This window comes from Hyperolius riggenbachi, chromosome 4 (genome assembly GCF_040937935.1).
Source record: "Hyperolius riggenbachi isolate aHypRig1 chromosome 4, aHypRig1.pri, whole genome shotgun sequence".
Taxonomy (NCBI): domain Eukaryota; kingdom Metazoa; phylum Chordata; class Amphibia; order Anura; family Hyperoliidae; genus Hyperolius; species Hyperolius riggenbachi.
In genome coordinates, this window is record NC_090649.1 from 379,019,021 (window position 1) to 379,035,692 (window position 16,672).

The window sequence follows — 16,672 nt, forward strand, 5'->3', positions numbered from 1 at the left end:
AGGCGGGCGGCCACCTGCCCTGGCTCCACTGTCCCTGGAAATATGCTCCAAACCCCACACTGCCTGAGGCGTCCGTGAAAAGCTCCATTTGATTGCTGGGTAATGGCTTCTGCATCCACAGTGTTCTGCCGTTGTATTTTTCTAGGAAATTTTGCCACACCCTTAGGTCCTCCTTTCCCTCCGCCTTTAACCTAATATGGTGCTGCGGGTTTGATATCCCGGCAGTTAGGAAGGCTAATCTTCTACAGAAAATCCTGCCCATTGGCATGACATTACACGCAAAATTCAATTTCCCCAACAAAGATTGTAGGGCCCTCAGAGTTATTTTCTTTGCAGCTATTGTCCTATCGATCTCCCCCCTTAAATCGGCCAGCTTGTCCTGCGGGAGCCTGTACTCCATGGCCAACGAATCAATTTCGATGCCTAGGAACTTTATTATTTCAGAGGGGCCTTCTGTCTTTTCCGGCGCCAACGGTACCCCAAAACTTTGAAAGGAAGTGACCAAGTTTTCCAGCACTGTTCTACAGTCATCTGAACCTGCGGGGCCAACGCACAAGAAATCGTCTAGATAGTGTACCAGACCTTTTAGGCCGGACCTTTTCCGTACCACCCATTCTAAAAATGTGCTAAAGGCCTCAAAATAAGCGCAGGATATGGCACATCCCATTGGGAGGCAGCAGTCTATGTAGTATGAGCCATCCCATTTGCAGCCCAAGAGGTGCAGGCTATCTTGGTGTACAGGCAGAAGCCGGAAAGCTGATTCGATGTCAACCTTTGCCATAAGAGCCCCTTTTCCCATGTCCCTGACCAGGGCCGCCGCGTGATCAAAAGTGGTGTAAGTTACTGATGCCAGGTCGGCGCTTATTCCATCATTCACAGACTCCCCCTTTGGGTGGGAGAGGTGGTGAATCATGCGAAATTTGCCGGGTTCCTTTTTTGGTACCACCCCCAGGGGAGAAATGTGTAGGTTGGGGATAGGAGGGGTCCGGAAAGGACCAATCATGCGCCCCAACTCTACCTCCTTGGCTAATTTTTGCTGTACAATGTGCGGGAATTCCAGGGCTGATTTTAAATTTTTACAATGTGTCGTTGGAGAAGCGGTTTGAGAGGGTATACGAAAGCCATTAGTGAAGCCATGTATCAAGAGATCTGCCTGTTCCCTATTTGGGTATTTACCTAGCCACGGTTGCATCTCTACGATGTTCACCGGAGACCTCCCCTTTTCCATCCTGTCCTTGCGTTCGCTGCGCTGTTTTAAGTCGTTTGAAGCACTTTTCCCATGTATGGTTTTGTCCGCCACAGGCCGAACACTCGTGCTTATAGCGGCAGCTGGTGCCCCATTTGCATGCCCCATTATTGTAAAGCCAGCATGCTCCGTTTTTCTTTGGTGCCGACGAACCTGACTGAAGACCGCCGGCGCCCCCGAGAAAGGGGTTTTGGCTCCCTCTCAGTAACCCGTACCCAGACCCCCCCTGTGTCCCTGGCGATCCTGCCGAGGTTGTTTTGGGGTCGGTGAAAAGGCGTGTCCACAGGGGGAGGTCCTTTTGGTCCCAGCCTAATGAGGGCCATAACGCCATACGCTGTCGATATTGTTCGTCATATTTTAACCATGCAGTCCCCCCATAGGCTCGATACGCGTCTATTATACTGTCTAGGTAGCAAAATAGGGAGGAGCAAAGCTCTGGTGTCTTCTCCCCAATTATGCTCCCCATGGTAACAAATGCCTGCAACCAGTTGATAAATGTTCGAGGGATCAATCGAATCCTCCTCCTGAACTCATCCTTGTCTCTACGATGTTCCTTCCCTCTTTCCCATTTCTCCATAGAGAAGCGGTCCAGGGGGAGGAGTGAGAAAATATCAAAGTATTCCCGCTTCCACACCTTTTTTCTCATTTTCTTTTTTAAATGTGTACCTAGGGGGCCTTCATAGACCACGTAGGTATTTCTTTTTGCTGCGTCTGAAACACTACGCTTCCGCGACCGTCTCTTTTTGCTTGCGCAAGATGATCTATCTGCGCTGGCGCTGCTTGAACTTGAGTCGCTACGACTCCTCATACTACTACGCGAATCCCCGCTAGTCCCTTCCTCTTGGCCCCTGCTCTGCATTCCCGCCAGCATTTCCCTCATATTCTGCAACAAAAGCAATTGCTCCCCTAAGGCGGGGTCAGATGGTGGACCATTCGCATGACTATTATGCTGAGTCTCGCTGGGAAAGAGGCCCTGCTCCCTACCCTCTCCCCCACAACAATAGTCATTTGCAATGTAATCCCCGTCTGTATCCTCTTCTGAAGCATTCGCCTCACCTGCATCTGCCGCCAAAGGCGCCTCCGTTCCGGGTCCTGGTGAGCATCTACCCCGAGCATCCCGCTCCAGGGGCTGTCGTATCATCTGCTGCAGCTGCGGAAGTAGCAGCGCGGCCACCCCCTCGACACATCCGAGAGCCTGCGGGCTCCCCTGTGTGTTGTGGCTCCTGGAAGTCCAGCACTCCTGTGGCTCTGCTGACACCGATCTCCGTGGTCTCCTGGCACTGCCCCTAGGGGAGCCTGCCTTGCCGTCCTTTGAAGGGCTCCGATTTCTTTTTCTGGACCGAGCGTCCCTGTAAGCACGGCTCCGTTCGGAGCCCGCCATACTCTGAGATTGTTCTGGCCCCCTCACTGCGTCCCCTCTCCTCCCTTCCCTCTCTCCTTCCCGATTGCTGGTTCCTGCTCTGCCCCTCTCCACCCCCTTTTTGCCTCTCTCCCCAGTTATGGCCCTGCTGCGAGCAGCCCCCTTTCCCCTCTTTGCATGGGGCCTGGGATGTGTGGTGGGTGGTGCGGGTACGCCACAGGGGAGAGGTGGGGGGTGGCTGAGTCTCCCAGCATGTGGGCCTTTATTATTATGAGGCCTGCTGGAGACCGATCGTGAGCGGGGGGCACTGGGGAGGGGAGATCGGTTGGTGGCAGGAACTTCCGCATTGGTGGCCAGTGTATTACTTGTAGCCTGCGCGCGCAGGGAGGGCCCTGTACTGTGGCCGGGCTGATCGTCTGCGTGATGAGCGCCATTTTGGCGGCGCCTGCTGTGACGCGCGGGACCGATGGGCGGGGCTTTGGGCGCAGGAGAGCTGGCCAGGGGAGGAGGAGATACAGTGCGGGCTACGGGAGGCGTGGCCCGCGATGCGCCATGCTTTTGGGGCCTGCTGCGGCGCGCAGATGGATTGCTAAGAGGCGGATCCAACGGGGCCGGCGGGGACCGATCAACCGGGGCCGGAGGGGACGACTCCTGGGGGAAGGCCTCGTCCGCATGTGGATTGCGGTTGCTGCCATCGGCCAGCGCCGGGCCCGCCCCCATTTGCGGAGCGGGCGGGTGGAGGGTGGCCGGTGCAGTGGCCTTTGCCTGCTTTCTGCCCGGCGCTCCAGTTTTCTTAGGCCTGCTGCCCCCCTTTCTCGTAACCGGTCCGGACAACGACGGGCTGGAGGGGATGGCAGCAGCTGCGGGGATGGGTAGCTGGGACTGAGGACTCTGGGCCTGGCTGCCATGCGCATTACCGGTCCTTCTACCGCCCGGGGAGCCCGATGGGCTGAAACGGGAGGGAGCCCTGCGACATCTGACTGGAGGTAAGAGTGGGGCCTGCCGTTCCTGGGCATCAAGGTACCCCATCTGGCCCACTATCCACCCCATACCCCCGGACTCGGCCTGCCTCTTGACCCTATCCAGCAACTCAGCCAGTGCTGCCGCCTCCATAATTATGACTATGAGGCTGCAATGTCCACCTCTGGGCCCAGTTAATATCACCCCAGATAGAATAGAGCCTTACTGTATCTGTGCGGAATGCGTGTGTGTCTGCCTGCCCTTGGGCCTTTTCCTGCTGCTGCTGCTGCTGCTGCTGATGCTGCTGTGTTGTTCTCCTGAAGTGAAAGGAAGTCCCTTTGTCCTCCCAATTGTAATTAACAAAGGCTAGCAGATTTCTGCCCGCCTTTGTTTGTCACCTTGACCCTAGATAACCTATCAGAATGCCTGGGGTCACCTTTCGCCCGTCCAGGTCATGTGCTCCTGTCGCTTAACCCTTCCAGCTTTGGAGCTCTCTTTACCATCTCTGGCAGTGTAGAGCATGTCTCTGCGGTAGTAACGGTAGCATTTTGAATAAACAGATGTGCATTCTCATTTGCCTTTAGGTTGGGTGAGATCCGCTCGACCTCTGCTGCTGAGACAGTGCTGGAACCAGGCGACTTGAACACAGTAACAGTAGAAAAAGGAGGAAGTTCCACACAATATACCTAGCAAAATAAATCCAGCTTTACTGAATCAAGATAAAATGAATAGCCAAGTAGCTGACATGTTTCGGACACATATTGGTCCTTAATCAGAGCTATGATTAAGGACTAATGTGAGTCTGAAACATGTCAGCTACTTGGCTGTTAGTTTTATCCTGATTCAATTAAGGTGGACCTACTTTGTTATGGACATTGTGCGGAACTTCCTCCTCTTTCTACTCGTTTGCCTTTCTAGTAATGGTAAAATTGCCATATGCTACCTGCGCACAGCAATCTTGCAAACAGGGCCCCTGTGTTTTATACAGTATTTGCAAATATAATGCACCCCCCTATATAAAGTACAGTCATCTTGTCTGATTAAAATGGGTATTCCCATACCATAGCCTATATTACAAGTGCAGCCATCACATATCTATCATGTAACAAGTACAGGCATCATGTACATCCACAACAAGTGTAACCAATTTGTCCACAATATAACACATGCAGCCATCATTTTCCCTGCCTAATAAGTAATGTTGGTGTTCTAATTTGGGATCCTGTATTTAGAAACCTGAATTATGCCAAACCCAGCACTTCTGGCTTGGTAGGAGGATGCATCATAGTCACTTCTGGCCTGGGAGGAGGATGCATCGTAGTCACTTCTGGCCTGGATGGAGGATGCATCGTAGTCACTTCTGGCTTGGGAGGAGGATGCATCGTAGTCACTTCTGGCATGGATGGAGGATGCATCGTAGTCACTTCTGGCTTGGATGGAGGATGCATTGTAGTCACTTCTGGCATGGATGGAGGATGCATCGTAGTCACTTCTGGCATGGATGGAGGATGCATCGTAGTCACTTCCGGCATGGATGGAGGATGCATCGTAGTCACTTCTGGCCTGGGAGGAAGATGCATCATAGTCACTTCTGGCTTGGAAGGAGGATGCATTGTAGTCACTTCTGGCTAGGATGGAGGATGCATCATAGTCACTCCTGGCTTGGTAGGAGGATGCATCTTAGTCACTTCTGGCCTGGATGGAGGATGCATCGTAGTCACTTCTGGCCTGGATGGAGGATGCATCGTAGTCACTTCTGGCTTGGATGGAGGATGCATCTTAGTCACTTCTGGCTTGGATGGAGGATGCATCTTAGTCACTTCTGGCCTGGATGGAGGATGCATCGTAGTCACTTCTGGCCTGGATGGAGGATGCATCGTAGTCACTTCTGGCTTGGATGGAGGATGCATCTTAGTCACTTCTGGCCTGGGAGGAAGATGCATCATAGTCACTTCTGGCTTGGTAGGAGGATGCATTGTAGTCACTTCTGGCTAGGATGGAGGATGCATCATAGTCACTCCTGGCTTGGTAGGAGGATGCATCGTAGTCACTTCTGGCTTGGATGGAGGATACATCGTAGTCACTTCTGGCTTGAATGGAGAATGCATCATAGTCACTTCTGTCCTGGATGGAGGATGCATCTTAGTCACTTCTGGCTTGGATGGAGGATGCATCGTAGTCACTTCTGGCCTGGATGGAGGATGCATCGTAGTCACTTCTGGCTTGGATGGAGGATGCATCTTAGTCACTTCTGGCTTGGATGGAGGATGCATCTTAGTCACTTCTGGCCTGGATGGAGGATGCATCGTAGTCACTTCTGGCCTGGATGGAGGATGCATTGTAGTCACTTCTGGCTAGGATGGAGGATGCATCATAGTCACTCCTGGCTTGGTAGGAGGATGCATCGTAGTCACATCTGGCTTGGATGGAGGATACATCGTAGTCACTTCTGGCTTGAATGGAGAATGCATCATAGTCACTTCTGTCCTGGATGGAGGATGCATCTTAGTCACTTCTGGCTTGGATGGAGGATGCATCGTAGTCACTTCTGGCCTGGATGGAGGATGCATCGTAGTCACTTCTGGCTTGGATGGAGGATGCATCTTAGTCACTTCTGGCTTGGATGGAGGATGCATCTTAGTCACTTCTGGCCTGGATGGAGGATGCATCGTAGTCACTTCTGGCCTGGATGGAGGATGCATCGTAGTCACTTCTGGCTTGGATGGAGGATGCATCTTAGTCACTTCTGGCTTGGATGGAGGATGCATCGTAGTCACTTCTGGCTTGGATGGAGGATGCATCGTAGTCACTTCTGGCTTGGGAGGAGAATGCATCGTAGTCACTTCTGGATTGCAAGGCGGATGCATTGTAGTAACTTCTGGCTTGGTAGGAGGATACATCGTAGTCCCTTCTGGCTTGGATGGAGGATGCATCGTAGTCCCGTCTGGCTTGGATGGAGGATGCATCATAGTCACTTCTGGCATGGATGGAGGATGCATCGTAGTCACTTCTGACCTGGATGGAGGATGCATCGTAGTCACTTCTGGCTTGGGTGGAGGATGCATCTTAGTCACTTCTGGCTTGGATGGAGGATGCATCTTAGTCACTTCTGGCTTGGATGGAGGATGCATCGTAGTCACTTCTGGCATAGATGGAGGATGCATCTTAGTCACTTCTGGCCTGGATGTAGGATGCATCGTAGTCACTTCTGGCCTGGATGGAGGATGCATGGTAGTCACTTCTGGCTTGGGTGGAGGATGCATCGTAGTCACTTCTGGCTTGGATGGAGGATGCATTGTAGTCACTTCTGGCTTGTATGGAGGATGCATCATAGTCACTTTTGGCTTGGGTGGAGGATGCATCGTAGTCACTTCTGGCATGGATGGAGGATGCATCGTAGTCACTTCTGGCTTGGATGGAGGATGCATTGTAGTCACTTCTGGCATGGATGGAGGATGCATCGTAGTCACTTCTGGCATGGATGGAGGATGCATCGTAGTCACTTCCGGCATGGATGGAGGATGCATCGTAGTCACTTCTGGCCTGGGAGGAAGATGCATCATAGTCACTTCTGGCTTGGAAGGAGGATGCATTGTAGTCACTTCTGGCTAGGATGGAGGATGCATCATAGTCACTCCTGGCTTGGTAGGAGGATGCATCGTAGTCACTTCTGGCTTGGATGGAGGATACATCGTAGTCACTTCTGGCTTGAATGGAGAATGCATCATAGTCACTTCTGTCCTGGATGGAGGATGCATCTTAGTCACTTCTGGCTTGGATGGAGGATGCATCGTAGTCACTTCTGGCCTGGATGGAGGATGCATCGTAGTCACTTCTGGCTTGGATGGAGGATGCATCTTAGTCACTTCTGGCTTGGATGGAGGATGCATCTTAGTCACTTCTGGCCTGGATGGAGGATGCACCGTAGTCACTTCTGGCCTGGGAGGAAGATGCATCATAGTCACTTCTGGCTTGGAAGGAGGATGCATCGTAGTCACTTCTGGCTTGGGAGGAGAATGCATCGTAGTCACTTCTGGATTGCAAGGCGGATGCATTGTAGTAACTTCTGGCTTGGTAGGAGGATACATCGTAGTGCCTTCTGGCTTGGATGGAGGATGCATCGTAGTCCCTTCTGGCTTGGATGGAGGATGCATCATAGTCACTTCTGGCATGGATGGAGGATGCATCGTAGTCACTTCTGACCTGGATGGAGGATGCATCGTACTCACTTCTGGCTTGGGGGGGAGGATGCATCTTAGTCACTTCTGGCTTGGATGTAGGATGCATCTTAGTCACTTCTGGCTTGGATGGAGGATGCATCGTAGTCACTTCTGGCTTGGATGGAGGATGCATCGTAGTCACTTCTGGCCTGGATGGTGGATGCATGGTAGTCACTTCTGGCTTGGGTGGAGGATGCATCGTAGTCACTTCTGGCTTGGATGGAGGATGCATTGTAGTCACTTCTGGCTTGGATGGAGGATGCATCATAGTCATTTTTGGCTTGGATGGAGGATGCATCGTTATCACTTCTGGCTTGAGAGGAGGATGCATCGTAGTCACTTCACCGTAGTAAATTTGAACCGGGGACCCAGTGCTTATCTAGTCTTGTAGTTTAATAGGTGTGTGTGTGTGTGTGTATGCACGTGTTTGTGTGTGTGTGTTTGTGTGTATATGTATGTGTGCAAATTTGCTTGGAGCATCGACAAAGAATTATCATGTACATTTTTTCCTTTAGCATTGCTGTTACCTGTACATGGCCTGTGCAGGGTTCTCTTGTTTTGTTGATTGACAGGTCAGTTTTATCCATTTCAGCAAGGCTGCCTTTGTAAGAAGTGAAAGCTAATACTACATTATTAGCCATGCTGTGTTCAGTGCACCCTGAGTGACATCAAACATTAGCTAAACCTGTATTATCACCCATTAAATGGCTCAGTTAGGATGTTCACTTATATCCATCGCTTCTGAAGTATGCCATTGAATTTAATTACCCAAAGAGTGTGGCGGCTATTTCTCTGACTTTTCTGCAATGAACTTCAGGAGTAAGCAGTGATTTAGAACCTGTTTAAGCAGCTTTATTAGATTTTCTTTTATGGTTAGCCGCCCTGTAAGCAAAATTAAATGCTGCTTGCATTTTTTTATGTCTGTAATTTTTAGTCTACCCCAGGTACCCTTCCCCCCAGGTACATATAAAGTAAACAAGTAAATGTCTGTTAATGATCATCTCCGCAATAGGTTGTACATGTGTATCCACAAGACAGAGTCAAAAAGTATCCTTTACTTTTATGTGTTTCTGGCTGTTTTGCGACAGTGACATGCATATTGCGAAACGCTAGAACATGCTTCAAGAGAATGCATGTCACATTAAAGATGTGATAAAAACATATTTCCGGAGACAGTACATCTTGCTGATTCAAATGCACTGTTTTCTGCCATTCTCATCTGCTCCAGAAATGCGTCAGTATTCAATAGCCAAAATGGCCGCCAGCCTAGAAGTACCTCAGGCTCACGGCAGTACACGAGAATAGGACAAGCCCAGTAGGTCCTCTTGTGCACTTTTTTTTCTTTGCCTGTAGCCTCTGTGGATGACATTAGCGCTAGTGTCTTGGGAGTGTGCACAAAGAGGAGGAATAGAGGCTGTGGGAGAGGCGTGGAAGGGGCGTTCCTGATGCTGGAGGGGGCGGTATGCAGCAGTCCCTCTCCTGCAAAGGACGCCCCTTCCTGTGAAAGTTGTCAACAAGCTCGTTGTCCCTGATTTTGGGGATCTAAAGCAGCAGCCAGGTGGGGACTCAAGGGAGACAAGGAAGGACACAGAGGTATGTAATAACCTCACCAGCATGCCTCTGTGTCCCATTTACTGTAGAGATTCCACTTCAGGTGCATTTTAACCACTTAAGGACCACAGTCTTTTCGCCCCTTAAGGACCAGAGCCTTTTTCTCCATTGAGACCACTGCAGCTTTCACGGTTTATTGCTCGGTCATACAACCTACCACCTAAAGGAATTTTACCTCCTTTTCTTGTCACTAATACAGCTTTCTTTTGCTGCTATTTGATTGCTGCTGCGAGTTTTAGTTTTTATTATATTCATCAAAAAAGACATGAATTTTGGCAAAAAAATGACTTTTTTAACTTGCTGTGCTGACATTTTTCAAATAAAGTAAAATTTCCTATACATTTGAGCGCGAAAGTTATTCTGCTACATGTCTTTGATAAAAAAAAAAACATTCAGTGTATATTTATTGGATTGGGTAAAAGTTATAGCGTTTACAAACTATGGTGCCAAAAGTGAATTTTCCCATTTTCAAGCATCTCTGACTTTTCTGCGCACCTGTCAGGTTTCATGAGGGGCTAAAATTCCAGGATAGTACAAATACCCCCCAAATGACCCCATTTTGGAAAGAAGACATCCCAAAGTATTCAGTGAGAGGCATGGTGAGTTCATAGAAGATTTTATTTTTTGTCACAAGTTAGCGGAAAATGACACTTTCTGACAAAAAAAAGAAAAAAAAAAAAGTTTCCATTTCTTCTAACTTGCGACAAAAACAATGAAATCTGCCACAGACTCACTATGCTCCTCTCTGAATACCTTGAAGTGTCTACTTTCCAAAATGGGGTCATTTGTGGGGTGTGTTCACTGTCCTGGCATTTTGGGGGGTGCCTAATTGTAAGCACCCCTGTAAAGCCTAAAGATGCTCATTGGACTTTTGGCCCCTTAGCGCAGTTAGGCTGCAAAAAAGTGCCACACATGTGGTATTGCCGTACTCAGGAGAAGTAGTATAATGTGTTTTGGGGTGTATTTTTACAAATACCCATGCTGAGTGGGAGAAATATCTCCGTAAATGACAATTGTTTAATTTTTTTTACACACAATTGTCTATTTATAGAGATATTTCTCCCACTCAGCATGGGTATGTGGAAAAATACACCCCAAAACACATTATACTACTTCTCCTGAGTACGGCGATACCACATGTGTGGCACTTTTTTGCACCCTAACTGCGCTAAGGGGCCCAAAGTTCAATGAGTACCTTTAGGATTTCACAGGTCATTTTGAGAAATTTCGTTTCAAGACTACTCCTCACGGTTTAGGGCCCCTAAAATGCCAGGACAGTATAGGAACCCCACAAATTACCCCATTTTAGAAAGAAGACACCCCAAGGTATTCCGTTAGGAGGATGGTAAGTTCATAGAAGATTTTTTTTTTTTTGTCACAAGTTAGCGGAAATTGATTTTAATTGTTTTTTTCACAAAGTGTCATTTTCCGCTAACTTGTGACAAAAAATAAAATCTTCTATGAACTCACCATACTCCTAACGGAATACCTTGGGGTGTCTTCTTTCTAAAATGGGGTCATTTGTGGGGTTCCTATACTGCCCTGGCATTTTAGGGGCCCTAAACCGTGAGGAGTAGTCTTGAAACCAAATGTCGCAAAATGACCTGTGAAATCCTACAGGTACTCATTGGACTTTGGGCCTCTTAGCGCACTTAGGGTGCAAAAAAGTGCCACACATGTGGTACCGCCTTACTCAGGAGAAGTAGTATAATGTGTTTTGGGGTGTATTTTTACACATACCCATGCTGGGTGGGAGAAATATCTCTGTAAATGACAATTGTTTGATTTTTTTTACACACAATTGTCCATTTACAGAGAGATTTCTCCCACCCAGCATGGGTATGTGTAAAAATACACCACAAAACACATTATACTACTTCTCCTGAGTATGGCGATACCACGTGTGACACTTTTTTGCAGCCTAGGTGCGCTAAGGGGCCCAACGTCCTATTCACAGGTCATTTTGAGGCATTTGTTTCTAGACTACTCCTCACGGTTTAGGGCCCCTAAAATGCCAGGGCAGTATAGGAACCCCACAAGTGACCCCATTTTAGAAAGAAGACACCCCAAGGTATTCCGTTAGGGGTATGGTGAGTTCATAGAAGATTTTATTTTTTGTCACAAGTTAGTGAAAAATGACACTTTGTGAAAAAAACAATAAAAATCCAATTTCCGCTAACTTTTGACAAAAAATAAAATCTTCTATGAACTCATCATACACCTAACAGAATACCTTGGGGTGTCTTCTTTCTAAAATGGAGTCACTTGTGGGGTTCCTATACTGCCCTGGCATTTTACGGGCCCAAAGCTGTGAGTGGTCTGGAAACCAAATTTCTCAAAATGACTGTTCAGGGGTATAAGCATCTGCAAATTTTGATGACAGGTGGTCTATGAGGGGGCAAATTTTGTGGAACCGGTCATAAGCAGGGTGGCCTCTTAGATGACAGGATGTTTTGGGCCTGATCTGATGGATAGGAGTGCTAGGGGGGTGACAGGAGGTGATTGATGGGTGTCTCAGGGGGCAGTTAGAGGGGAAAATAGATGCAATCAATGCACTGGGGAGGTGATCGGAAGGGGGTCTGAGGGGGATCTGAGGGTTTGGCCGAGTGATCAGGAGCCCACACAGGGCAAATTAGGGCCTGATCTGATGGGTAGGTGTGCTAGGGGGTGACAGGAGGTGATTGATGGGTGTCTCAAGGTGTGATTAGAGGGGGGAAATAGATGCAAGCAATGCACTAGCGAGGTGATCAGGGATGGGGTCTGAGGACGTTCTGAGGTGTGGGCGGGTGATTGGGTGCCCGCAAGGGGCAGATTAGGGTCTAATCTGATGGGTAACCGTGACAGGTGGTGATAGGGGGTGATTGATGGGTAATTAGTGGGTGTTTAGAGGAGAGAAGAGATGTAAACACTGCACTTGGGAGGTGATCTGATGTCGGATCTGCGGGCGATCTATTGGTGTGGGTGGGTGATCAGATTGCCCGCAAGGGGCAGGTTAGGGGCTGATTGATGGGTGGCAGTGACAGGGGGTGATTGATGGGTGGCAGTGACAGGGGGTGATTGATAGGTGATTGACAGGTGATCAGTGGGTTATTACAGGGAATAACAGATGTAAATATTGCACTGGCGAATTGATAAGGGGGGGTCTGAGGGCAATCTGAGCGTGTGGGCGGGTGATTGGGTGCCCGCAAGGGGCAGATTAGGGTCTAATCTGATGGGTAACAGTGACAGGTGGTGATAGGGGGTGATTGATGGGTAATTAGTGGGTGTTTAGAGGAGAGAAGAGATGTAAACACTGCACTTGGGAGGTGATCTGATGTCGGATCTGCGGGCGATCTATTGGTGTGGGTGGGTTATCAGATTGCCCGCAAGGGGCAGGTTAGGGGCTGATTGATGGGTGGCAGTGACAGGGGGTGATTGATGGGTGGCAGTGACAGGGGGTGATTGATAGGTGATTGACAGGTGATCAGTGGGTTATTACAGGGAATAACAGATGTAAATATTGCACTGGCGAATTGATAAGGGGGGGTCTGAGGGCAATCTGAGCGTGTGGGCGGGTGATTGGGTGCCCGCAAGGGGTAGATTAGGGTCTAATCTGATGGGTAACAGTGGAAGGTGGTGATAGGGGGTGATTGATGGGTGATTGATGGGTAATTAGTGGGTGTTTAGAGGAGAGAAGAGATGTAAACACTGCACTTGGGAGGTAAACTGATGTCGGATCTGCGGGCGATCTATTGGTGTGGGTGGGTGATCAGATTGCCCGCAAGGGGCAGGTTAGGGGCTGATTGATGGGTAGCAGTGACAGGGGGTGATTGACGGGTGATTGACAGGTGATTGACAGGTGATCAGGGGGGATAGATGCATATAGTACACGGGGGGGGGGGGGGGTCTGGGGAGAATCTGAGGGGTGGGGGGGTGATCAGGAGGGGGCAGTGGGCAGAGGGGGGGGGAAAAAAAAAATAGCGTTGACAGATAGTGACAGGGAGTGATTGATGGGTGATTAGGGGGGTGACTGGGTGCAAACAGTGGTCTGGGGGGTGGGCAGGGGGGGGTCTGAGGGGTGCTGTGGGCGATCAGGGGGCAGGGGGGGGGAAATCAGTGTGCTTGGGTGCAGACTAGGGTGGCTGCAGCCTGCCCTGGTGGTCCCTCGGACACTGGGACCACCAGGGCAGGAGGCAGCCAGTATAATAGGCTTTGTATACATTACAAAGCCTATTATACATATGTGCAGCGGCGATCCGGGAGCTAGTAACCCGCCGGCGCTTCCGAACGGCCGGGCGGGGTAACTACGAGCGGTGGGCGGAGCGAGTCCCCAGCGGCTGATCGCGTCACGAATGACGCGATCGCCGCATAGCCACTCCCGCAGCCGCCCCCGCCGATGGGCGTATTGCGGTCGTTTGGGCCCGGACTTTGCCGCCGTACATCGGCTGGGGGCGGTCCTCAAGTGGTTAAGGAGGAAAAAAATTGGTTATTTTTTACAATATTCACTTATAGATTATTTAGTTAGTGTTTGCCCATTGTAAAATCTCTCCTCTCCCTGATTTACATTCTGAAATAGAGTAGCCAAGCAGCTTGGGGTGCCTCCAAACCACTAGGAAAGTATAGGAGACTAAAAGAGACAGAAAAGCCCTCATACTAAAAAGCAATGCTTGGTGTGATTTGCCTTCTTAAATCAGAAGGTATTTACAATAATTCATCTGTGGTTACCCACAATGCACAGCTACTGAATATGCAAATTATCTGTTTATGCCCCTGGAGCCAGGCTTACATCCAGAACCACTGGTGTATAGCAAGCCTATAGCTTTAAATTTTACAGAGCCACATCAACCCCACATGCAGACAGCCTGTTTTAGACTTTTGGTCCTCCTCAGTGCATGATATGGATTGACAGGGCTCTATGGGATAGGGCTTGGGTAACCACAGATATTCATTTAAAGCTGAATTACTGCAAATACCTTCTGTTTTAAGAAGGCAAATCACACCAAGCATTGCTTTTTAGTAGGAGGGCTTTTCAGTCTCTTTTAGTCCCCAATACTTTCCTTGTGATTTTGGGTCATTCCTGCCATGCATTGAGCAGGACCAAAAGTCAGAAACAGGCTGTCTGCATGTGGGGTTGAAGTGGCTCTGTAAAATGTAAAGCTGTAGTTTGGCTTTACACCAGTGGTTCTGGATGCTAGCCTGGCTTCAAGGGCATAAAGATATAATTTGCATATTCAGTAGCAGTGCATTGTGGGTAACCACAGATGTTCACTTAAAGCTGAATTATTGCAAATACCTTCTGATTTAAGAAGGCAAATCACATTCTGAAATGTATCACTGGTGGTGACATCTTTAGTTCTGCCAGGTTATTTGTACGGAATGTTCGCTACTGAGCGTTCTATGCACACAGGAGATATTGCTTGCTTGGCAGTAGGAAAAATCAGTTATTTCCCACAATGCCACGGGGGTTCACTGACAGCTAAATGCCAGGACCATGGCCATGACATCACATTATGGGAGGGTTTTCACCACAGTATCAACCACACAGACCTCCCTGATGATCTATTTGATAAAAGGTAAAGATTTCTCATAGAGGTATTGACTACTGATTGAGATGAAGGTCAATTCTGCATTAAAAGTTCCTCTTTAAACTAACAGAAATCCTGCGGGAACTGGCATTGTTTAAAAAGAAATAAATATGGCAGCCTGCATATTCCTCTCACATTGGGTTTATTTTACAGCCAGCAAGAAGCAATAATATACACATTACAGAATGTAGACCTTCAAATATTTGGTCTTCTTTTATGCCTTTAATTTGGACATTTAAGAGAACATCTGGATAGCAGTGTTATGGTCACTATTAAAATCTATACAATAACGTCCTTTTGTTACATTCTAGGTCCTGAAACGGGATTTGAAGGATAAAGAACAGACGGTACTGAACGCCATTGAACAAGCACGGATTTTTATTTCTGAGCAGCCTATTGAAGGCCCCGAAGAGCCAAGACGGAACTTACTTCCTAAAACAGGTTGGAAAATGTTATATTGTTTTATGGGAACATGTATTGCAACTACAGTTAGAGCTTTTTGACTTGCTTACTTTATGGGAAGTACATGGTTCATTTTACTCTTTGATGAAAGAAATAATTAGCCTGTCAATGACTTGAGAGCAAGGTGAATTTATAGCAACATCATGGACAATATCCAGATGCATTGAACCTTTTGTAACACTATACGTTCACCTTACTGTGATTTAAAGCCTGCAGACACATTATCAGAAGGGATCTTTCAGAAGTGAAAGAGCCTAAATCTTGCTGGTATACAGTGACTGTCTCCTTGTGCTTCAACGCTCAATCATACTGTTCATGTTAACCTTTACTTGCTGTGAACCTTTACTTGCTGTGAACCGCTCAGCCTGTTACATCAATCTGTGTTTTGGAGATCAGAAGCTCTAAATTAAAGGAATAGGGATGATATAATGTGCAGATTTTCTTGTTTGCAAATACTGGTGCAAACTGTTCTTGTTTGGAAGCTGTAAACTTAATGTAAGAGGATAGGCATATATAATTTTCTGAGTAGTAGATGGTAACTGTAAATGTTTGTAAAATGGCACAAACGTTTAAAGAGACACTGAAGCGAAAAAAAAAATGATGATATCATTAATTGGATGTGTAGTAGGGGTAATTACTAGAACATTGGTAGCAAAAAGAATATTCTCATATTTTTTATTTTCAGTTATACAGTTTTCTTTATAACATTGCATCATTCTCTAATATTTGCAGTTTACACATTATTCAGCATTCTACAGGCCCTAAAGTTTTTACAGAACAGACAGTGAACTTTTGACCTGTCCTGAACTGTTCTCTGCAAAAGAAAAACACAATACAGCTGAGATAACCTAATCAGAAGTCAGAGCTCTCTGCAACTTTCAAAGTCCTGCAGCTCAATGGCTATTTGCATAGATAACAACTGGAGTTTCTTAACTCTTCCTGTACTGGAAACAAATATTAGACTCCTGCCTCTGCTTCTAAAGGTCCATACACACGCCGGACTGGAGGCAACGACGGGTCCGTCGTCACTTCCCGCTGGGTGGGCGTTCCAGTCCGGCGTGTGTACGCACTGTCGGCGGACTAATATGGCTGTTTCTGAGCGATCCGCCGGGCAGATCGCTCAGAAGCAGCCGTATCAGTCTGCCGACAGTGCGTACACATGCCGGACTGTCGTTGGAACGCCCACCCAGCGGGAGCTGACGACGGACCTGTCGTTGCCTCCAGTCCGGCGTGTGTACGGACCTTAATG

General features: G+C 48.2%; 1 protein-coding gene across 13 annotated transcripts in view; it reads left to right on the forward strand.

The window, feature by feature from the left end:
• Window positions 1-16,672, forward strand: part of UTRN (utrophin) — an 863,547-nt gene that overhangs the window by 641,995 nt on the left and 204,880 nt on the right. For all 13 annotated transcript variants that reach the window (XM_068232090.1, XM_068232089.1, XM_068232092.1 and 10 more), the window contains one exon: window positions 15,273-15,402. In XM_068232090.1, the coding sequence (XP_068088191.1) occupies window positions 15,273-15,402 (130 nt within the window). The remainder of the gene's footprint in view (window positions 1-15,272; window positions 15,403-16,672) is intronic.